This window comes from Helobdella robusta (genome assembly GCF_000326865.2).
Source record: "Helobdella robusta unplaced genomic scaffold HELROscaffold_13, whole genome shotgun sequence".
In the NCBI taxonomy this organism is placed as follows: Eukaryota; Metazoa; Annelida; class Clitellata; order Rhynchobdellida; family Glossiphoniidae; genus Helobdella; species Helobdella robusta.
In genome coordinates, this window is record NW_008703718.1 from 3,401,128 (window position 1) to 3,424,973 (window position 23,846).

The window sequence follows — 23,846 nt, forward strand, 5'->3', positions numbered from 1 at the left end:
TTCAAACATATTATCACCAAACATTCGGTAGAATTTATAGAATATTGTAAAAATTATTCTATTACCAACATATATATATATATATATATATATATATATATATATATATATATATATATATATATATATATATATATACGTCAAGTCTGTTGAGTCTCAATTTTGTTGATAAAAATTTACAAATACAAATTGAAAAATTTGAATATAAGTTGATAAACATTAATAAATTATTATGTATTAGTGAATGAATATAAAGCGTTGGTAGCGTTCATCGTGTATTAAATATGTTATACATAAAAACAAAACAAAACAGAAGTTTTTTTTGTGAGCCTCTCGAAAATAGCAAAGAAAAATCACCTTCTAGCGATGTTTTCCAGATAAAAAACGCGCACTGAATTGTTGTCGAACTGCATGAAGAGGATTTCGGTTTGTTTGCTTGTTAAATGTAAGCAGTAAGAATAAAAATAAATATTTTCTATGTACTATAAACATGTCAAGGAAATTTTTTTCTTCTAATATCTCTAGTTTGTTCACCAAAATAGTGTTCGTCGTATTCGTGTACAACTCATCAAAGAAGATGAAAAATTCAATGAATCGAGGATGAATGAATGAATAGATTATTGAATTAATTAGTTTTAATTAATTAATTAATAAAAATATTAATAAATTTGTAATTGAACGGATGAAGTTGTTCCTGATAAAAATAACGATATAAAATGTAAAACAAGTTTCATTCAAATAATTTTTCAACATATTGCCAATAACATTCTTATATAGCTTGATAGTGTTCCATTCTTTCTTCATTCTCCCACAATATCCCTTATGAACTCGATCACAAGAATCACATTTTTTTCGTTTTAAATAAGGTTTTTCGACAAAGCTATAACAATGAATATGAAACTTTTACTTCTGAGCCGTATGTCTTATGGTCTGAGCTAACTCGTCGATCACACCCACCACACCTCTAAGTGTGTTTGAATAATTTTAGGTGGTGAATTGAAAGCAGGAATTGAAACGTAGTGCTCAACGCTGATCCTACTACTTTTCAGTAAGACTTTTAAAGGGAAGGATACAACAAGGCACTTTCATCCAATCACACAAATTATATGCAATGTATTCATTATATATGATTCTAATCTAAACTTACATGATATGAGCGCATAAATGAAAAGAACAAATTTTTGTCAAAAATAATGAAATAAACGAGTTTTAATGACAAATTGTACCGTAAACTTCGATTTAGAATTTTATTCTATATATATGATATTAGATTACAGTACTAACATACATATAGAGTATACACATTCTTACATATATATATATTTTATATATGTGTGTACAAAGTTAAAAAATATTTTTTGTAAAATGGCTCCTGGTTTTTGCTGAATAATTTATCTATGTACACATTTAATAACGACAAGCTGTGTTGGTCCATCGATCCATGAAAATGGCGGATCCGGTTGAAAGTAATAATTTTTTTATTTCTAATTAATATTTTATTATGCTAAGTATACATAATTGCTTTTTAAGGTGAAGGAAAACTAAAGAAAAAACCAAAAAATGGTTTGGAAATGTTGAGTGAAATTTACCCCGGTTGCTCTTACAGTTTGGTTGGCCAGTATGGAGCTGCTGATCAATCCCAAATGATTTATGTCATGGAGATTGAAATAGAATCCCAGGTTATTCATTTTGTTCCAACTTCAATTATCTAAAAACAATTCAACAGCTTTGGGTTTTTTCTAATTGCTTATTTTTATTTCATTTGTCACAGCAAGATTTTTAGTAAAAGTTAAATTTTGTTTGTCCAACTCCACCATAATCATAATCAAGGCATTTAAAAGGCTCAGGTGTGAATTCAACAGTTCCACTACTTTCAAAAGTCATTCAATTAAAAATTGATAATGATTTTGATTGAGCAATACCATTAGTAAATTATATTTAAGTTAGTTTTTTTTAGGTTTAGCTAGTCATAGTCTAACTTTAAGATGGCTTTCTTAAACCTTTTGATAGTGCCAAAACACTTTTGCCTAATTTCCTCAGCTCTGGAACCCAAGCAAAAAATTCTAGTATGCATTGTAAAGATTATGCTTATATTTGCATTTTTGCTTATTAATTTAATTAAGACCAATCATTTGGACCATTCTTAATACCTGCATAAAACTTGCAAAAAGTTGACCTCAATCCTTAAATTATCTTTCAGGACATTAGCTGAGTATTAGCAAAGGTATAATAGGAAGGTCACATGCAACAAGTCTATTTCTGAATTTGAATTTGATAAATATGAAGCAGAAATTATGCTTATATTTGCATTGTTGCTTATTAATTTAATTAAGACCAATCATTTGGACCATTCTTAATACCTGCATAAAACTTGCAAAAAGTTGACCTCAATCCTTAAATTATCTTTCAGGACATTAGCTGAGTATTAGCAAAGGTATAATAGGAAGGTCACATGCAACAAGTCTATTTCTGAATTTGATAAATATGAAGCAGAAAAACTTCGGGAAATGGGAGTTGAATAGAATGCGGCTGCAGTTACTTTATCCTGAATTTCAGAATTTTGGTTGCAACATTCAAGAAAATTCATTTTTGCTTCATCATTGTCAGTGAGCTCAACAAACTTCCATCCTATAGGCTTAGAAACCTCTCAAGATTGATGATGAATGTACTTCTAATAAACAAAAAGTTGAGTAAGTTTTGAAAATATAATGAAATTTCTCTCAAAAGCTTATAAAAATGTTTATTAATTAAGTTTTTTTATTGCATTTCTTTTGCATAGGTGGATATAATTTTTTTTCAAAGAATGCCATTAGATTTTCAATTTAGTGATTTATTGAAGGATGAAACTTCCTAGTTTTTTCATACCAATTAATCTTACAAATAGTAAAAATAGTGAAAAAACTTCTTCACTGTGGAATAACAACATATTGTTAAATTTAAATAACTCATCGATAATACTCTAGCTAGTGTTTGAAGAAAAAGTGTTTATTGTTGTGTCAGCCTTCATAAAATTTTCTTGAAACATCTACTAAGTCATTATTAGAGTTTTTACTTTAGTTGCACTTAAAGACAGTGGGTCCTGATGATTTTTGCTGATTAAATTTTTGTCAAAACTTGATAAAATTTCACAAAAAATTCCACAAACTATTTATCAAGAGATCTTGTGCTTCAGAAATGAGTCAAGTTAATAAATAAAATACCTCAAGTGCTGAGTTGTTTTTAATGTTAAGCACAGTAATTTTGATCCTGAAGCTATGGTTGAAATATGCTTTGCAAATTAGTAACCAAGAACAGAATCAACAATAAAAACATTAGTTTTCTTCCATTCTCATTATAGAAAAATTTATTGGTTTCTATTGAAAGGTTAGCCTACAAAAATGTACAAAAGAAATTCATTTCTAACAGCTTTAAACAACCTTGTACAAAATCGTCATACAACAGTCTATAAGTTAACAGATGCAGATCCATGTTTAAGGCTTTAAATTTTTAAGATAGTGAGAAAAAAGGTGGAAGATTTTATTGTACCCTGTTTATGATTTTAAAACATAGTTGCTTGCTTATCTCGTTTCATATCTGAAATTCAGTTGACAAAATTTTAATTATTATTTTTTGAAGTGTGCTAAGCCTTGTATTGATGAAAATTGCTATTTTTAAAGAAGATTGTTATCTATAATATTTTTTGAATTTTTATTGCAGATGCTTCAGGGAATAGGCATTTCCAAAAGGAAAGCTAAAATTATGGCTGCAGAATACGCTCTGATGTATTTAAGAAAGTTAGACAAATTGACTGATGATCCTGAAAATTTAAAGGAAGATCCATATTGCTGGAATGACTTCACATCAGACATTATTGATAACAGCTCAACTCTCTTTTGTGATTTCAGTAAAGTTTCTCATGAGGCCACAACAGATGAAGACGACATGGATGAATGGATTGAAGCTCTAACATATGATGGCGATGAACGTAGACACATGATTGGCAGGAACTCGTTATCAATCTTATCTGAACTGCATCCTGAATCAACTTATCGTTTAATCTCAGCTGTTGTTGACAAACACAGAGTGTTTTTTGTTATGTCTGTTCAAGTTAATGATACAGAATTTAAAGGATCGGCTCCTAGTAAAAAACTAGCAAGAGCCCGAGCCGCCAGAGAAGCTCTCAAAACAATGTACAAAATTGATTTTGGAGTTCTAGAAGGTTTGTTTTTTAAATGATAAAATCATCAAACTTTATTGAATTAATTATTTTTTCTTGCTGCAGATGGCATGCCCGTTTATGAAGGTGATGAGCAAATATGGAAAATGTATAAGAAAAAATTGGAAGACCAAGCTTTAAAGGCAGATTATTACAATCCTATAACTAATCCAGTCAAACAACTGAACGAGTTTTATCCAGACATGAAGATAACCTTTCCTTACGTTGGCAATCAAGCAGTCTTATCAAAAACTGTCACTGCTCAGACAAATATTGAGGGTGAAATTTATGAAAGTTCTGGAAGCAACAAAAAGCTTGCCAAAACAAATTTGGCCAAACATGTAATTTCTGTTTTGAAAGAGAATGGAATGTATGATACAAAAGTTGAAGAACTTAATGAAAGAAAACGATTGAAAGATAAAAAATATAATGAAAAACCTAAATTGTTTGATGGCACTAGATCTGCTGTTTCAAAGTTGAATGATTTGAGGCCAGAGCTGGAATACAGAGTAGTAGCCGAAACTCCACTGAAAAATACATGTATAATAGCTTTTACAGTTGCTGTACATGTTGATGACAAAACATATGTTGGTGTTGGAAAAAACAAAAAAACAGCAAAGCTGGAAGCAGCTGAAAAAGCATTGAAAGATCTAGGGTTATGGGATGAAGAAGATGAGGAAGCGAAAATGAAATCCAAAATAGAACTGAACGAATCAGATGTCATGCAAGATGGCAACCAGCCCCAACTCACGTTGAGTGCATCAAATGACAAGAAGAAACCGCTTGATTTGATGGAAATGGCTAAGCATAACATGAGTCGACAGGATGTCATGAACCTGGTGAAAGATCAGTTAGGGCTGAACATCAACTACAATTTAGAGGGAGACTTCAGGAACTCCAAGAGAAAGAGAAATGATTCAAGGAGTGATATTGACGATGTCTTGGATGAAATAGATGCGCTGGTTGAAAACATTCTGGCAAGTAGAACTGGAGGTAAGGAATATTTCAAAGATTTTCAAAATGATCATGGTGGTAACAGATACTATCAAAATAAAAGGAATGCTAATTATCAGAATAGCAAAGAGTTTGGTGGTAAAAATAATAACAACAGAGGCTATAGCAACAACAACAACCAACAGAGATTTCAACCAAATAGTGTAGGTCGCAGCAACTGGAATGCACCACCACCTTTAAAACCACCTTTGTTCAATAGAAATAAAATAAATCATAACCAAAATAACAACATGAATAATAACTACAATAGCAACATGATAAACAACTTTAACAATAACATGAACAATAATAACAACATGAAAAGCAGCAACGTGAATAATAACTACCAACAATCTATCAGTAACAACAATGACAATTATAATAATAATTACAACAACTTTAACTATAATCAGAATACGTGGGTGGACCTCACAAAGCCAATGAAATGGTCTGGGGCACCATCCAGCAACAATAATAACAATAGCACTGTCAACAACATTAACACAGGTACAAGTGCAAATACTTGTCCCAGTACAAATGTTGCTAATAGTTATGTCAATACTGGAGCTGCAGCCAGTATCAGCAAAAATATTGACCCCAACGCCAATGTCAATATTACGCCTTCTGTCAACAAATCCACTAATTCAAAGGTAGCTGCAACTCCCACCACACCAAGTAGCAACAACTACGACGCAGCTAACACTTATAACGCTAATTACAATTACTCTGCTAACCCTTACGGGGCTTACCAGCCATATTGGAACAACGCTTACAACCAAGGTGCATGGGACCCGTCTGGTTTTATGTACCCACCACAGTACCCACAAAACGTTAATGCCAGCGATCCATCGTATTACACTGGACAGCATGGAAGCAATTACGATTGGAATACTGCTTGGAATTCTGCTTGGAATAGCTACTACACTAATCCCGCTAACGCTGCAGCTACTAATACAACAAACAATGCTAACAACGTTGGCCAGTTTAAAAAATAATATCTTGTTGTAATTTTTGACTGAGGTTGAGATAAAAAAGAATTTTTTTAATTTTATCTTGATGAAAATGTTTATTGTAAATAATTAACGTTCCTGGCTTATCTCATGAATAAACTTATAAATATGTTTTAAACTCTGTTTAGCACGTACAAACCCGACAAATAAGTTCGACGGAATAATTTAAAGTGTTGAAACATTTAAACCACCCAGCTCGTCCAGAAACGAAATTAGAAGTGATCGTAAAATCACGTGAAATAGCAATTTGAAAAATTATGACTGACAAAAATCAAGTTAGCCAAGAACGACAATTAAATTAATTTGAAAAAAGTGTCAAATTAAACTGAAATATTAGAATGAAAATATAAAGACATTTTAAACATTATTAAACACAAATTCATTAAAAAGTCAGACGAGTGCGTTTACGTGATGAGTTCATATTGTTTAATTCACGGTCTTGGCTGGTAGCCTGGGAATTGCTGTTGCGGGTATCCAGGATATTGTTGTTGAGGATAGGATGGGTTGTACGCTGGATTGTAACCTGGAGTTGGCTGGTATGGTGGTTGTGGGTAGGGATTGTAATACGGATTATAGCCGGTCGGCATAGGTGGCTGGTAGTTTGGATAAGGCATGGATTGAAAAGATGTTGGGTATGGTGGAGATGTCGCGTGACCTGTTTAAAATTTAGGATTTTCGCTTGGTAATGAGATTGTGACGAATATTTCAAAGAATTTTTAAATATCTAAATTTATGTAAGAAAAAATAATTTTAAAGAAATCACCAAACCTGCATAATTGGATGAAGGTGGTTGCGTGGGATATGGTTGCTGTTGAGGAGGTTCAGTGTATGATGCTGGCAGGTTTCTTGGCGCTGCTACTGGTGGAGCTGCTGTTTTTCAATTGATAATTTATATTTTTTCGTCAGTTAACATGACATTAATTTCTACATTTACAGCCAGACCATTGAATTAACTTTTTTTTGTTCCTTCTTGTGTTCAGTGTTATGTTGAATGTTTAATTTCACTTCTCTACTACAACAACATTATATAATTGACAAAATAATAACACACTTATTAACAGTTACCATTACCAATGACAAATATTTTGTTGTTAAGAATACGGCTAAATTTGTTTATACAAAATACGTTGGTCCTTTCTTTTTTGGTTTTTTTCTACACCTTATCATCGTCTTATTACGCGATTACAGGCCAAATTTAAATGTATTTGTGATGATTTCTTGTGAGTTTCATCGGCTGTCACATACTTATGGAAGTTTCAAAAATGCTTGAAAACCTTAGTGCAATATCTCTGATAGATCAAACATATAGCTTCACTAGTCTGAGTGCTTTTACTTGCGTGCTAGAAATTGACAATTTTAAGGTAACGTTTTGTATAACATTCCATGACCAAATTATAAACTTTGTAAAACATAAAAAATTGATAAACAAAAAGAACTATGTTAGAAAAAAAAATTAAAAATTAATAGAACCATGCACAACATTTTAAAAAAGGCGTTGACTGAGATATATTTTGACAAGGTTTTCATGTGTGAGTGCTTGCATGTGCAGATGTAAGATGTTATAATTTTTGAAACCTGGTGTATCATGCTTCAATTTTGGGGGTGGTGGTCTTTTTGGAGGTTCTTGTTTTTTGTTTATGTCATCTAGGAAATAGTAGTAGTCATTTTGGGTTTAGTCTTGATTGTCTCACATTGCGTATATGAAAGCAAATGCAAAAAAGCAAAAGCAAAAAATGTAAATGCTAACAAAAAATTACGTTAACAAAATTATAATAAATAATTACTAGCCCAAAAATCTATAAAATTGAAATATTAAAATAAATGTTAGTAAAGTGTAAATGGAAACGAAAAATGTACAATGTGTTAATGAAGGTATAAAATTTAGTTAGCTAGCTCCAAACCAAAACTGAATTCAAACTGAAAAAACTGAGTGATTTAAACTTAATTAAATTCCATCCATGGATTACAGACCGGGTTTCTGATATGAAGGTGCCACTGGAGCAGGAGCAGTTGTCTGGCGGGCGATGTTGGCCGAGAGATCCTTCATCAGTTCTTCTTTCTCAGTTTTCCTGGCAAAACAGAAGTCATTCACTTTCGATTGAAACTTCAGAAGTATCTCGGTCAAGTCATTATAGAACTGTTCAAAGAATAACACAATTTAATTTAATTATTATCTCGTTTTAAAAACTACAAACTTTCATTCATAGAAAACGAAATCCGGAAAAAGTGACTTGAGAAAAATATCTCAACGTGGTTAATATGCAACCATCGATGAATACCCACATCTTTTCTCAATCAAAAAAAATGAAAAAATATTATGAAAGAAACATTTTAAAATATATAATCGGCTTCATTAATAACGAAAAAATCCATTGGAGCAAAGATTTAATGATTACTATGTTTACAATCTGTTTAATTATGTGAAATGTTTCTTGACATGATCACATGAGAAATAAATGAGTGGGGTAAATTTTGAAGTGGGTTAAACCTTGGTTCCTTCTTCCAAGTTGCCCTTTAGTTCAGTGAAACTATCGTATGCAGAGGCTAAACTCTTCAATTTTTCTTCCCTGGCTGCAGCAGACTCGTTCTTGTTCTTAATTTGACTAAATTCTGTGTTGGCAATCTGGCGTGGATATCAATTACTATGATAATTAGATATCAATAAATGTTTTTGATATCTCGGTTATTAAATTTGAAATACTTCTGACCGTATTATATCTAGCTTTTGATTTATAAAAAATATTTAATCATTTCTAAGACATGTTAATTTTAATATTAATTTAAAACAAGAAAAAATAAAGTCAAATTTTTCTAAATTTAGAAAACTAAATGAAAAAAAGTGTTACAAACAACCTGAACTCTTTGCAGCAACTCTTCTTGAGTTTGCAAATTATCCTTAACTCTCTGCACGATTGGAGCGAATACTCTGGAAATGTATGACATTGATATTTTTTCCTCATCAATGGCTCCATCTGTTAGCAAGGCAGATAGGAACTCTGAGGCTGCATTTCAATTTTTAGTTAATGCTAAGTAAATGATTTGAAAAGGCACAAAAACAACTAAGAAGTTACTTGAAATAAAAAAATTGTGATTAAGTAATTTAATTAAGTAATTTCATGTAATTATACGTAACATAAATATAATTTAATACAATGAACACACTTCAAACACACAAACTCAAGTTATCCTTAGACGATATATCTCTTATTTCCTTCTCTAAATTGTCTCTCTGCAATTTAACATCATCCAACTTCTTCATAAGACTTCTCAATTCAGCAACCACAGGTAGGTTCTCAGAGTGGGCATTTGATCCGGACGATGGTAAACAGGACTGTATGTCTCCCTAAGTTCATTTAAAATAACATCTGAATAACTATAAACACTGGATAATGGCAAGTAAGAATAAGTATCAGCCTTCAGAATTCCAAAAAATTATTCAATCATTCCAATTTACATATGCAAGAATATTTATATTAATGCTGGTTTCAGTTAAAACTAATGATACAATTTATGAATAAATAAAAAAACTACAAAATGAAAGTTAAACAAAGCAGCACTAACATCTGACATGCTGAGGAGCTTAATGTCATCCTTGTGCTTGTTGAATCTTTCCCTGACGATGGCATCTGCATTGATGGCGTTGTTGATGATGGTCCTGTATTTCCCTGCTTCAGCTTTTATTGTTTCTGTCAACTTGTTCGATGGAGTTCTGCTCCATCTCTCTTTAAACTGATTTCTTAGCTGTGTGTCTGACTCCTCTTCTTCAATCAACATTCGGTCTGTCTGTTTTGAAATACTATCAGTAAATAATTCTGATTATTTTAATCCTTATAATATAAAAAACATGACTATGATTTTCATGAAAATGATGAAATATAACAATCTTAGGTTGAATGAAATAACATTTATTTGTTACATGTTTTAAAAAAATGTACCAAAATTAACACCGACACCTTATTAGCATTATTAAAGTAAACAATATAACAGCTACTGAACATAGCAGAGACACTTTTATTTGAAATTAGTAGTAATAGGACCTCGTCAAGTATTTCCTTGTTCCTCTGCAGGAGTGCAGGAAGCTCCCTCATCAACCTCTCTAAGACCTCAAATCCCCCCGCTTGCTTCAACTCACCTGCTTTCGTCGATACTGACTTTGGAATCTCTCTCCCACCAACGTCTTCTAGTGCTGCTGGCAAATTCAGAGATGCTAAGACGCTGTTAAATGAGTTTATGAGTTTGAAAACATTTACAAATCGTCAGACAAAGCAATAAGTTATTAAAAATAATTATGAAGAAAGAAAAGTTAAAATGATACAATGTATTGAAACTGATGCATACCTGTTAAGCATTTGTGTACAATCTCTGAGTTTGCTTATTTCCAGATTGATGTAAGCAGACCTTCTGTTCTCATAACTCACAAACGCTAGATGCACAGATAATGGAACTATCTTCTCAAATAAATCTTTTGAGAGGTTGAAAATTTGGTTTAGTAGCAATGTAACACCTTTGACATAATAATCATAAAAGTGAACAAATGTAAAGGAACCTTTAAATTGTTTACTGAATGGTGCAGCAATTGGGAGAACTTTTGCAACGACAGCCTTCCCAATTGGTGCCAAGCTGTTCAGTTCAGGAATTTTTGCATGGTATATGAAATCATTGTCCTTTTCAGCTTCAGTCAGTGAACGAATGATCTTCCCTTTCAAATCTTGGAATATAAACTGGGCACCTGAGCGCATTTCGCTGGCCATGATCAACTCTTTGCTGTGCTTTTTAATAAGGAGAGAATCAACATGATCATAATAATATACACATTGCATCTGGAAACCAATTACATTATGGCAAAATAAAATTTAAGCCAACTTTCAATCTTGCAATTTCTTCTCCAAAATCTTTGCTTTCTTTTGAAACTTGACTCTGGTAGTATTCTGCCATTGCAAAGTATGCGGACTGCTTACCAGCCACACTCAACAACCAATCCTTACCAGAAAACAAATAATAACTACAGCTCATAATCAATAACAGCTATAATTGCAATATCTATTAAGAGAAAAATTTTTTGAATAAAATAAACTGTGTTTGCCATAGATAAAAAAAATTCATCTCAAATATAAAATAGGTTTCTAATTGATATGAATAAATTATGGTAAAAGATAGTGCATTTCATAAACATTCAAGTACATGCAAGGCTAATAAACTCTTTAAAAATCTTGATAGTAAACAATCAACTGATAACTTAGCAAACTGCATATAATTTCAACATTGCTAGGAAACATATTTTGCACACATGATTAATTTAATAATAATAATGAATAAATTGCCTTGGGCCATATTTGCTTGATAGATTCCAATTGAAGTAACTTGTGAGCATCTGCATAGAGTTCAGAACATTGCATGGCAAGTTTGGCAATCACTGCCGGCTTCATTTTGTCTTTTGTTGTGATTATTATTTTCATTTAAAAAAATAAATATTAATAAAAACAAATATACAATCTAATAAAATTATAATAAAACAAAGAAATGACCAGTGGAAGACTTTAAAACAGCAACTTCAAAACAACAGAGTTGCAAAAATAATAGAAAAAATTTTAATAGACATGATTTTATTAAATTAAACTATTAAACATGATTTTGCATCAATAACATAGTGAATAAATAATTTCAAAACATTAAAAAACAAAACAAAAATATGTAAAAAAAGCAAAAAAAAGGATGATAAACACTCATGACATGAAACCTATACCAATGAGAAACAAAACAGAACTAAGTGCCCAATAAAATTAAACTTACAGCATGACAAGCTTGTATAACACAAATAACAGAAAAAACAAACACATAATATGACAGCAAAGCATAAAAATATCCATAGGACAGTGCAACAACAATAGTATACACTCAGAAAACGTAAAATGGCAACAATACACTGACAACATTAATTAATGTAGCAAATAAAACAACCAACCATTAGTAGCTTTCCTGACAAAGCAGTCCTGACTTTGTGCCAACATGAGTGCAGACAGAGCATTAAGTGTGTCAGGCTGGAGATCTGGAGTTGGATCTGCCTGTATGTTGCACGTTGTGTTGCCCTTCAGATAACTTAATATTCCACTGGATTGCTGGAAGAGTAGTTAAAATTTTGATTAAAAATAATTTATAATAATTAAATCCTGTCCATGTTGATAAGATTTTCAAAAGAAAAACTATATAAATCAATAGTGGTACTGTAATGTACCTGGAAAAGTTTGGCTGCCAGTTTCAATTCTTCATCACTGGTCAGTGTTTGACATTCAGCCACCCGACTCTGCATAGCTGCCATGTTAAAGAGGACACAACATTTTTCATATGCTCCTGAAGTCAATGCTGTTGAATTTAAATGTAATTATAACAATGTAATTGTTGAGAAATGAAATTATATTGGATGATTTGTAATTATTTATAAAAATAAACATTGAAAAAAACTGACATAACACTCTTTTTCCATAGAATAATGATTCTTTATCAAAAGCATCTTGCCACTTGAAAGTTACTCTAATCTGAATAATAACATAATCACATATTTTATTTTACTTATATGTAGAAAAAACATTCAATATTTTCTAGATGAAAAATTAAATTTACTTGGTTTTCTGATATAGGAAACTTTCCTTCAATCACAACCAACTGATCATAGTAGCTTTGAAAATAAAAAATTAAGTTTTTCATTGAAAATATTTTGAGCTAAATAAACTGAATTTGTTTTATTTTACTTAATTTTGATAATTATAAAATCATAAAATAAAATCATAAAAAGCTGAGTTTTTACTTTAATAAGTTTAATTTAACAGCTGTTTAATTTATAATTCAACTCAAACTGAATATATTAGTTAGGCATAGTTAGTCAATTAGAATATTTTATATCTACAAATTACAGCATTATACTTTATTTTTATTTAAAAGCAGTCAAAACTCAACCCAACTGACACTTATTTATTTATAATATATAATATTATTATATATATTATTATTATATTATATATATAAATATATATATATATATATTATATAATAAATAATAGATATTGACATTGGCAGCCTAGCAAAATATATAACAAACTATTAAAAATGAACATGAAATAGAAATTTCACCGATAGATGGCTTCCAGCGCAGATTCATGCTTGTCCCCAGCCTTTAGGATCATGTTCAGACGAAGTTTGTTCAGCTCATTGAGGGCTGCGGTATGGTCTTCCGTGTTTCCATAAGTTTCTTGAATGAAACTTTTTAAAGGTTTCACGAGATCAACTTCCCAAGTCTTTTTATTTGGAATGGACAGGAAAACACCCGAAGTTGACATTTTGATATTCGGTCACTAATTTACTCGTGAAAATGAATGGGATTGAAAATGAAACAAAATGACAATGAAATAAAATCGATTGTAGATTAAAAATAAATAAGGTACCTAACAGAACCCAACTCTTGGATTGACTAACTGGAACTTTAATTCAATGATTACACATCTCATACGTATTTTATTATTAATTATTTAATACTAATTATCATAGACGTATTTAAATAATGAACCATCACATATTACATATATTTTACACGGAGGAACTATATATCTAACGGGACATTAATAACTTATTAAACATAAGTGACGGGATCTATCCAGTCTGGAGTTTAGGCTGGGATTGTCTCATCGTCTTTTTTCAATTATAAGCTTGATTTGGAGGAATATTTTTCGTCACATCTTTTGTCAGCTGAAAAACAGACAAAAACTAAACAGACAAAAGTATGTACTTCATCAGTGAAACAATAAAAACAGTTATAACGAACACTTGCAGCAAATGTTGAAAGTAATAAAAAAAAATCACAGAACTCAGAAAAACATTAGATATTAAAAAGCTAAACTACTGATAAAACTAAAAGCCTTTAAAACCATGATATAATTATATTATTAACACGAGACATATTAAACAAAATTGTCCTTTATCTGGCATATATTAAAATAAAGTAAGGGCTAGGCAATTGTGTTAAAGTACATTCACTTTGGCAAATTTATCTCAATATTTGTCTCTCCATATGATTTAATAACTTCTAACCCAATATTTCCCCCTTTAAAGTCCCGCCTAATTGGGTCTGTTTGCAGCCCATTCAGAACCGTGATTACATAAAAATAAATACTTTGACATGAACAAATTTAAAATATTTCAATTTTAGTAAAAATAAGTTCAAAATTATACAAAACTACAAAAAAGATGATAATGCAAAAAGATAAAAGTCTATTAATAATGCAAAATAGATATTTCTTTGATGTATTGCACCCAGTGCTTTTTAATTGTTGGCATGTGAGAACAATTAAACATTCTTCCTCTTCTTGTACACTGATTGTCTACACTTTATTTCAGGAAATCAGTTGGGCAACACTACGATATTTTCTTAATTTACGATAAAGATATTAATAATAATTATTATGATAATAACATAAACAACGATAATAATAATACACTTAACTTTGAATAGCTTGTTATTGATGAAATAAAATCTTAGTTAAACTTTCTTTGAGCATTCTAACAAAAAATAAAAAAATAAAAACAAAAGACATGGAAACACAGAATATAACTACATAACTCAGATACAAATGTTCTGATTTTCACCATACATCATCCACATCAACATAACACACACACACACACGCACACACACACGCACACACACACACACACACACACAACACAAACAGACACACCACACACACACAGACACACCAACATTTTCACCATAAATCACTCAGGCTAGCACTTTTTCTCAGCACCAGGTGCGTTATCAGGATCCTCTGGTTTCTTGATAAGAGATTGCAGATCAGCTTGGGCAGACTGCTTGGCAGCCCTTTTAACCCTCAAGTAAACTCTTAATTTGGAAATGAGTTCCGCCATGGCACAGAAGAGAATCAGAAGGACTGTAACACCAGCTGCTATGCAGGCTTTTACAATCGTCCACCTTCTCTCTTCTGTGTTGTCAATTTGAAATTAGAACCATATTTTTAGACATACATGTGTTCTCAGTGTTGTCAATGATGACAAAGTAATTTACAAGATGTATTTGATGAGTAAAAAATGGAGTAAAAGTAGATGATGATGAGAAATATAAATATACCATCTTCTTTATTTTCATCCTCATTGTCAACAATCACACTGGGCATTGCAGGCCAAGTATCTGATCATAAAATATTTAATTTTCAGTCAACCACAATAACCTTTATTATTAATAATGGTATAATTTTATGATATAGTTTGGTACAATAAAAATTGAACGATACCAAATAATTTTTAATTAAAAAATTTTACCTAATTTTCTGTCTGCAGTGCAGGCATACTCAAATTTATCCAACTTTTTGTGTTTCTTCTTGACATCAGGACAGTAATGCATGAAGAGGATCATGCATGGCTTTACTTGCTCAAATTCACTGATATGGCATAAACAATAAAATTTAATAAAAATTAATTTTAATTAAAAATTAATTAAGTATATTATGTAGAAAATTATTAAACTAAGATGACCATTCAACCAACAATGAAATAGCTTAAAATATATTAATCTTTTAACATTCATTAAATCTTATAGCAGGCAAGTGATTAAGAGATGAACTACTAAATTTTGGAATTTCTATTTACCCATTATATACGAGAAAGATTTTATTTTAAAATTCTTAATTTCAAATAGAAATAATAATCCACCCACATAAGACCAATTATAAAAATAAATCCATGTTGTTAGTATCTTTTACTTGGTCCATCAAATTTATCATTGCCAAATTTTTTTACATAATAATAAATATTCATTTATATTTTATATATATATATTCAATTAAAATTTAAAAGCTAATGTTTTTCAATAAATAACATAATATAACAACAACTGATGTAATGTAGTAATCTGTAAATAGTGTACCCGCAAATTTCATTGACTTGTGAATCAGGCAAGTTTTTGAGAACTTCAACTCCATTTCTGTAATTATTATTGAATGGTTTCAGGCATTTCTCCAGCTCGCTTTTCATTTGGACTTCATCACAGTTCATGGTAGGCAGAGCTTTAGCTAACTCTGCAGAAATTGTCAAAAAATTATTATTTTTTTCTATCTTTTATTTATGTTATATTTTTTTTAATGTTATTTTCAAGTTAAAAAAAATAAAAATACAAATAAAAAATACAAATATAAAAAAAAGAATCTTACCTGTTTTTAAAAAAATTAATAAAATGACCGATGTCAATCGTGAAATCATTTTGTCTATCAACATTCAACTTTGATAAATAATTTATTATTTTAATAAACAAATGAAAAATCTTGCAAAATAAAGTAAAGACGTCTGTGAAGTTAAGATACCTAGTGGTCAACGACTTGCGGTAGTGAGTTTAGCTTCATGTTGTAACGTTCCCAAAAAGACTCGTGTTTCTGGGATCTATAAAGTCTTTGTCTTGGACGTCCTGTAATTTGAAATTATTTTTTTCTATTTAAATAATATTATTGCTTTTTGCTTAGAAAGCACAGTGGCTTACCGCTTAATGAAGCCATAGGTTTGCATACGAAATTGCATGGATTTCAACAAACAGCTAATAAAAAATATGTACTTGACTGAATATTTTTAAAACAAATAATTAAATCGAATTATGTAATTTGATATTATTTTTGTCAATTTAAATGGAAATATTGCTTTTTGTTTCGGAAATACGGTGCCTAACCTACCGCTTAATAAAGCAATGAGGTTAGCTCACTTACGAAATTGCAATATTTTCATGAAAATTCATAAAAATAATTTCAAATCACATAATTCAAGGTTCATTGTGTGTATCGTATTATGTATGTGTATATATAGATATATGGTTATAATAACACTTGTGTTAAGTATCAAAGATAGATATACTTTAAACATACATTTTGTATAACACACATATGCACATGCACACACATTTACATATACATGTTTATACGTATGCTTTTGAGTATGGACGTGATCAAATCAACCAAACACACAACCAATAAATTCGAATGTTCAACCACCCATCCATCCAAACATTTATTAAACAAGCAACCAACCAACCGTTAAATAAATTATTCATTCAATCAACTAATCAACCAACCAATCGACTAATCAATTAATCAATCAATTTACCAATAAATCAAATTGAATGAAACAAATGAATGAACCAATGATTGAACCAAATGAACGAGTATTGAAATATGAAAAAACGAAAAAAATAATTAATTAATAAAAAAATATTTGCGAGGTTTGCGCACGCAGTTCAAATTTTTCTGGGAGAATTCAAAATAGTTTAAGACCACACCTTGCTTAACATCCAATTTCAAGCCGAGCCGAGCCAAGCCAAGCCAAGCCAAGCTGAGCCAATATGCGAAGATTTATAAGCGCTTTTATAATAAAATTTTACTCGCTTTATATATACATTATATAAATTCATTATAAAAGCAACAGTAACCAGTGCTACATATTACGCACGCAGTTCAAATTTTTCGGGGAGAATTCAAAATAGTTGGAGACCACACCTTGCTTAACATCCAATTCCAAGCCGAGCCAAGCCGAGCTGAGCCAATATGCGTAGATTTATAAGCGCTTTTCTATTAAAATTTTGCCGAGCCAAGCCGAGCTGAGCCAATATGCGTAGATTTATAAGCGCTTTTCTATTAAAATTTTGCTGCTTCATACACGAATATCCCAAATACCGATATCAAACAAATGACGCGAGCGAGTTTAAAATATTTTATTCAAAATTTAACTAAAATAGAACATATGCACATGTTTTATTTGCCAAGTATCCATTCATTTAAACACGCGCACCCTTCAATTGAACTATCTCTCAATCTATTTCTTTTTATGCTTATCAGTTTTTCAGATTTTAAAAAAGCTTGTTCTTTTGGTGTGGAAGTTGAAATGATACATTTCACTAAGTATAGAATACCGCTAGCATGACGTCATTTCCTCCAAAGATTCCGTAACAAATTCTCCATCCTATTTTAAAAATTTAAAGATTGATTGGTTGATTGATTGATTGGTTGGTTGGTTGGTTGGTTGATTGATTGATTGATTGATTGTTTGATTGATTGATTGATTGATTGATTGATTGATTGATTGATTGATTGATTGATTGATTGATTGATTGATTGATTGATTGATTGATTGATTGATTGATTGATTGATTGATTGATTGATTGATTGATTGATTGATTGATTGATTGATTGATTGATTGATTGATTGATTGTTCGGCCTGTTAATTTGATTCAGCGGTTGACTGTTTGGTTAATCGATGGTAGTGTATCAAACAGTATCTTATTGAACATGTTAATTAATATCACGAAATGAAATAAGTTACTTTTATCAGCAATTTAAAAAAAATTTCAATTTGATTTCATCGCGATATCTATGATGATGATTGTGATCTGACTGATTAAAAAACATCAAAGAAAATTTTTTAAATAGTAGGGATTATTTGTTATGAAATCATTGGAAGAAATAATTGTATTTCACCGGATAAAAATGCATTTTTGATATTCATAAAGGTTGCTCGTTAAGACTCATGCAATTTCGTTGGTAAGCCAACGATCCAAGCAAGTTAAATAACCGACCCTTCCGGCTATAATTTGTTTACTCTTTTAAAATATAATGACATAAAAAATTAAGCTATATTTCATGTGTGGAATACATGCATATTCCATGTGTATTTCATATGTTCGAGTGTAAAATTTTTATTTTTGTCTTAACTGTCCAGTTCTGAAGCTTAACGGTTTACAAAAGAATGATCAATTATATATATATAAATAGAAATACTAGAAATTGGGCACGACAAGTTGTAAAAATTGAAAAATGATTTGAGTGGGTTAGGTGACAGAACAAGGCCATTTTAAACTGTAAAACCGAAAAGGAAAATAGACCAAAGCGGCTAAAAATGAGAAAATGAAATAGAGAAAGATTTATATGAACAGCAAGAAGGAGGTAAACGTTGAAATAACTGGTTGTAAGTTTGAACTGGGTAGAAGGGTGCCAACATGACATGTGCATTCGTGAGCTAGTATGCAAAATTTAAAATTTCGTACGTAGACATTTTACGCAGAATAGTAAAACTTGTAATAAATTGGAAAAGTTGATTTTGTTGAAAATAACATTTGGCCTTCTTTAAAGGTTTTAGGTTATTTGTTGTTCTATATGTATCCACGTATTCATGTTCAGAATCTTGTAGTGTTTGTTGAAATATTAACGAGTTGTATTTTTTAAATAAATGAACTACATGAGCTGGTGTCATTCAAGTTATTTTCCACGTTGTTAGTGCTCTAAAAAATCACTTCATCGAATGTAAGTCTAAAAAAGAAATGGTTATACAAGCGACTTGCGCCTTTAACATTTGGAAATGGTGAATTTAATAATTATTATTAAATATTAAATAACATATAACACGAAAAATCATTATGTTTAACAAATATTAATTAACTATTGAAAATTATTTGTAAGTTTGATTTAATTCAAAATAATTTTCAATGTAATTCCTATAAAATTGAGTGTATGAAACACTCGCCATTGAACTACTAACCATTTTAATTGCAAACATAAACGCGAACAAACAAACAGCAAAAAACAATTAAACATTTAGAGTATGAATGGTTAAGATAGCAAATAATAATTAAATATAATCAATGTACAAGATGCCAAACACGTGGTTAATTATCATTAAAAAACGTACATCCTAAAGCTAACAACGTGTGCAAAATAGTATTTGCATTTTTCGTACATGAATAATATATCGATTAAATATCATAGAAATTAAAATTGTTGGAATTAATAGAGTTACTCGGAAAAAAGAATTAAACAATAAAAGTTTGGCAAGGTGCATTAATCGTTCATCGTTAACTCGCAACTTAAAATGTCAACTTTAAAATGGTACACTAGTGAGTGCGCAAAGAAAAATGAAACACACACACACAGAAAAACACATACACACACATGACCAGAAAAACATTCACAGACAAACACACACTCATATGCAAACATTTTTATTGGGCGTTAGATACTTTTTCTTGTTCACGTTCATGCAATTTACCTAAATCTCAAAAAATGATGTCTTTTCGAACTAAAGTAATAATTAATCAAAATTTAGAAGTCAGAGGAATGAGAATTTAAAAAAACTTGAACGACATAATCTCATGTTCAATATTGCTTCACTTAACAATCGTAGCATATTTGTTTATTGAAATTTTGGATATAATCAAATGGTATTTAGCAACATAATTTTATCGTACATTCAGAAAACATCCGTCAGTTACTTGTTAAATAACGAACTAGATTAATTACGCGTAATTTCATTATATAGAAAGAAATATTTCTTACAAAAACATCACCAGGAATGATCGAATTGAATGCAAATTTCCTAAATTCAAAGATTGATAGAGTGATAAAGTCATAAACAAATAATCTGCTCAAAAGATTTCGAATATATGAAACGCTAGAAAAAAACTCTAAGCAATATAACTTTTCTCATCTAGAGCACTTTATTACAATTCGAAGGCCAATTATTTTGCCTGGACAAACGACATTCCACTTAAGCAAGCAAACCATCCAGATATTTATTTCATCACGGTTTCGTTTCGTTTTCATATTTTCAATTGTAAATCATTAAACACAGTGTACAAACCAAAAATTGAACCTTTTCTTATCACTAAATATACATATATATATATATATAATATATATATATATATATATATATATATATATATACATACATAAATAAAGAAATAATGAAAACGAATAAAAAATACTGGATGAGTGAGTGAATGATATATATATATATATATAATTTAGCTAATACATATATTTTAATATATATATATATATATTTATTTATTTATTTATTTTATTTATATATATATATATATTATTAATATTTCTTAGTACGGAAGAACGGAAGACAGGTATTTATAAATCTCTATGTGCTGACATAAAATATGTAACAAATTTTTAGGAATAAATAAAAATTTAAATAAAGTTATAAGAATTTTAATTAAATTATTTGACATTTAAAAAATTATTACACCCGTATGACGACCGTATCATACAGTAGTAAGTATCAATGCATTGATATCACAATGTAACTAAAGAAAAAAACAACTGTAGAATTACACCATTAACGTTTCTTCATTATAATGGAACAAGATTATGAAATAATTAATGTTATACGTTATTTAAGATGCACGTTATAATTATGTATTTATTCAAACAAGGTGTTGATCTTTAATCGAATTTGGCTACTTTAGCATGCAATTTTGACAATGCAAAATTACATGGTCTGTTAAGGTTTTTTTGAAATTACTGTTCCGAAGTGTTTAAAACAGTTTAAAGTGTTTTATAGTGTTTAAAGATTTCAATGATTTTTCCACATGATTTTTATCCGATAAATTTTTGTTTGGACTATTGTTGGCTTGATTTCCGTTTTTTAATGTTTTGGAAAAAAAATGTTTATAAGTGTTGAACCAAAATCTTGAATCGCTCAAATCTATTTAAAATTTTTCGCAAAAATTTTTATTGTGATTCGTAAAATTTTTATAGGTTTTTAAAAAAGTTGGAAAAATTAAAATTTAAAAATATTTGAAAGTTATTAAAGATAAGATAATATGCTTGTGACGTCTGAAAATGTGAAGTTTTTTGAAGATGTCTGGAAATGTTCAATAGCATTTATAAATGTTTGCGAGTACGCTGGAATGTTTAATCAAACGATTGTCGTTCTTTTGAAGGAAGATTCTCGCTCCAGACTCTGTTGTTTATGCTGTTTACGCTGGTGCTTTTGTCGTCGTTTGTGTAGCTGTTGTTGTTGCTGTTGCTGCTGCTGTAGTGGTTGTTCTTCAGGCGCTTGAGTAGAAGGTTCTCGCTTTTGTTGACTTTGTTGTTTTTGTTGTTTGCGGTTGTGCTGATGATGATACCGTTGGTGTGGCGTAGATCGTGGCAGCGATGAATAACCGAGATTCTCCACTTGATGCTGTCTTTTGTAATGCTTGCGATGTTGATGTCGCGACGACTCTCGCTCCTGTCGTTGGCGTATTTGTTGTTGTTTGTTGTCTAAAATTTTATGTTGATGCTGCGGAGTTTGTTGCGATTGTGGTCGCTGCTTGGTTGAGGCCGGTGGGGCAGTAGCTACACTTGTTGAAGTAGTCGTCGTCGTTGACGGTGGCGAATGGCATGCGTGTACATCTGCATCAACGTTGAAGAAATTAGACCTCAACAAGCATAATGCGTCATTGTTGACGTCATTCTCTTCTTCCACGCTCTCATCTTCTAAATCTCCATCTTCTTGACCCTCTTCTTCTTTTTCTTCTTCTTCTTCTTCCTCCTCTTCCTCCTCTTCTTCCTCTTTTTCCGGGTCGTCATCCCCGCCGTCGTGATCGGAATCGAACGTTACATCATCGTCATCATTGTCGTCGTTAATGACATCATCGAATGGTTGATCACGTGTCCTAACTACGTGACTAGAGCTAGCCAATCCGATGCAAGATCTTGATAAAGGTCGTTTTTCAAATTCACGCGTTTTTGTGGCATTGTGGTAGGTGAAGTGTGGATCGCAGCAGTGAGGATGAAAACAGTAAGGATGAGGAGGATGAAAATGGTGGTAAGGATGGTGTGGCTTCTCTCGTTGTCTCTCGTGCTGGATATGATGATGATGAAAGTAATGGTGGTAGTAGAAGTCGTGACAACAAGGACGCATGAATCTGAAGTCGTGCGTCGGATAATTGCGGCATGTGTGGTAGAATGGCTCTACGCAAGGGTTGAATTTGCTGAAATCCATTTTAGGTGAAAATAGAGGCGGGTGGAGATTGCCAGGATGTGATAAAAACTGATGAGTAGTTTTTTTGGGGTTTAAGGAGAAGTCAAACTCGTCTTCATCAGCGTCGTTGAATTCTTTTTGGTTGGCTCTTTTCGTGTTGGTAGGTGTTGATGTGGTTGTTGTTGCTGAGCGCTTTGTTTTACAGAGCAGTTTTTTGGCGTTCTGTGATTTAGGATGATTCAATTTGAAGTGTTGTTTTTTATGATGTTGTTGTTGTTGCTGCTGCTGCTGCTGTAAAGGTTGTTGTTTTCGTTGAAGTGAAGTAATGGCAAAAGGTTCAACGGTTTGATCAGTGATAATGTCTTTGCACGGCGAGGTGGCGGTTTCTTCCGCGAAGTCTTCCGTCGTCAACGTCTTGACTGAGGACCTGTGGAGACATTTAAATTTGTGTTTCAGTGTGTTATTTTATGTGTTACGGTGATGTTAGTTTTGTGATGTTAGCTTGTTGTCGTCGTTCATATGTTATATATTTCCTCATTTTTGAAAATTATTTCGTTTTTTAATGTGTTCAAAAAATTTTTGTTATCCTTATTCTGTTTTGCGTGTTCAGGTTAGCTTAACAACAATTTTGCGTATTGTGCGTGGTATTGTATCAAGGCATTTAGGTTGGGTGGGGTGTTAATGGCTACGCGCTTATTAAAACCTGCATTTAGATGGATTTGCATTGGATTAATAAACTATCTATTGGTTGCTTTTCTGTTTGTTTGCATATCTTTCTGTTTGTTTGTCTGTCTGTCTGTCTGTCTGTGGACGTACTAACGCATTTTGTTAGTAAGTTCCAACTCCAATGTT

General features: G+C 31.0%; 2 protein-coding genes across 2 annotated transcripts; both read right to left on the reverse strand.

Moving 5' to 3' along the window:
• Nucleotides 1-5,124: 5,124 nt before the first annotated feature.
• HELRODRAFT_185356 (hypothetical protein) lies at nt 5,125-13,786 on the reverse strand. Its single transcript, XM_009014363.1, has 20 exons — nt 13,635-13,786; nt 13,324-13,544; nt 12,817-12,871; nt 12,662-12,731; nt 12,431-12,558; nt 12,161-12,314; nt 11,520-11,629; nt 11,062-11,178; nt 10,745-10,967; nt 10,537-10,660; nt 10,236-10,413; nt 9,760-9,981; nt 9,376-9,541; nt 9,052-9,200; nt 8,687-8,821; nt 8,170-8,335; nt 7,774-7,842; nt 6,967-7,068; nt 6,397-6,853; nt 5,125-6,370 (listed from the first exon to the last, which is right to left on the reverse strand). The coding sequence occupies exons 2-19, from the start codon at nt 13,527-13,529 to the stop codon at nt 6,630-6,632; spliced, it is 2,598 nt and encodes an 865-aa protein (XP_009012611.1). The 5' UTR covers nt 13,530-13,544; nt 13,635-13,786; the 3' UTR covers nt 5,125-6,370; nt 6,397-6,629.
• A 1,136-nt stretch (nt 13,787-14,922) lies between these two features.
• HELRODRAFT_190535 (hypothetical protein) lies at nt 14,923-16,533 on the reverse strand. The gene is made up of 5 exons (XM_009014364.1): nt 16,410-16,533; nt 16,127-16,277; nt 15,523-15,641; nt 15,332-15,391; nt 14,923-15,185 (listed from the first exon to the last, which is right to left on the reverse strand). Exons 1-5 carry the CDS (start codon nt 16,471-16,473, stop codon nt 14,971-14,973), a joined length of 609 nt encoding a protein of 202 aa, XP_009012612.1. The 5' UTR covers nt 16,474-16,533; the 3' UTR covers nt 14,923-14,970.
• Nucleotides 16,534-23,846: the final 7,313 nt, after the last annotated feature.

What these genes read in the sequence shown, in the direction of transcription:
- HELRODRAFT_185356 (XM_009014363.1), bottom strand. Translation starts at nt 13,529, where the DNA reads ATGTCAACTTCGGGTGTTTTCCTGTCCATTCCAAATAAAAAGACTTGG. An exon ending in TCAAGCAAATATGGCCCAAG is followed by an intron (nt 11,179 to 11,519) that starts GCAATTTATTCA and finishes TTTTCTGGTAAG; the next exon opens with GATTGGTTGTTGAGTGTGGC. An exon ending in AAGAAATTGCAAGATTGAAA is followed by an intron (nt 10,968 to 11,061) that starts GTTGGCTTAAAT and finishes CTTATTAAAAAG; the next exon opens with CACAGCAAAGAGTTGATCAT.
- HELRODRAFT_190535 (XM_009014364.1), bottom strand. Translation starts at nt 16,473, where the DNA reads ATGTTGATAGACAAAATGATTTCACGATTGACATCGGTCATTTTATTA. An exon ending in ATTAATTTTTTTAAAAACAG is followed by an intron (nt 16,278 to 16,409) that starts GTAAGATTCTTT and finishes CAATTTCTGCAG; the next exon opens with AGTTAGCTAAAGCTCTGCCT. An exon ending in GGATGAAAATAAAGAAGATG is followed by an intron (nt 15,186 to 15,331) that starts GTATATTTATAT and finishes TTGACAACACAG; the next exon opens with AAGAGAGAAGGTGGACGATT.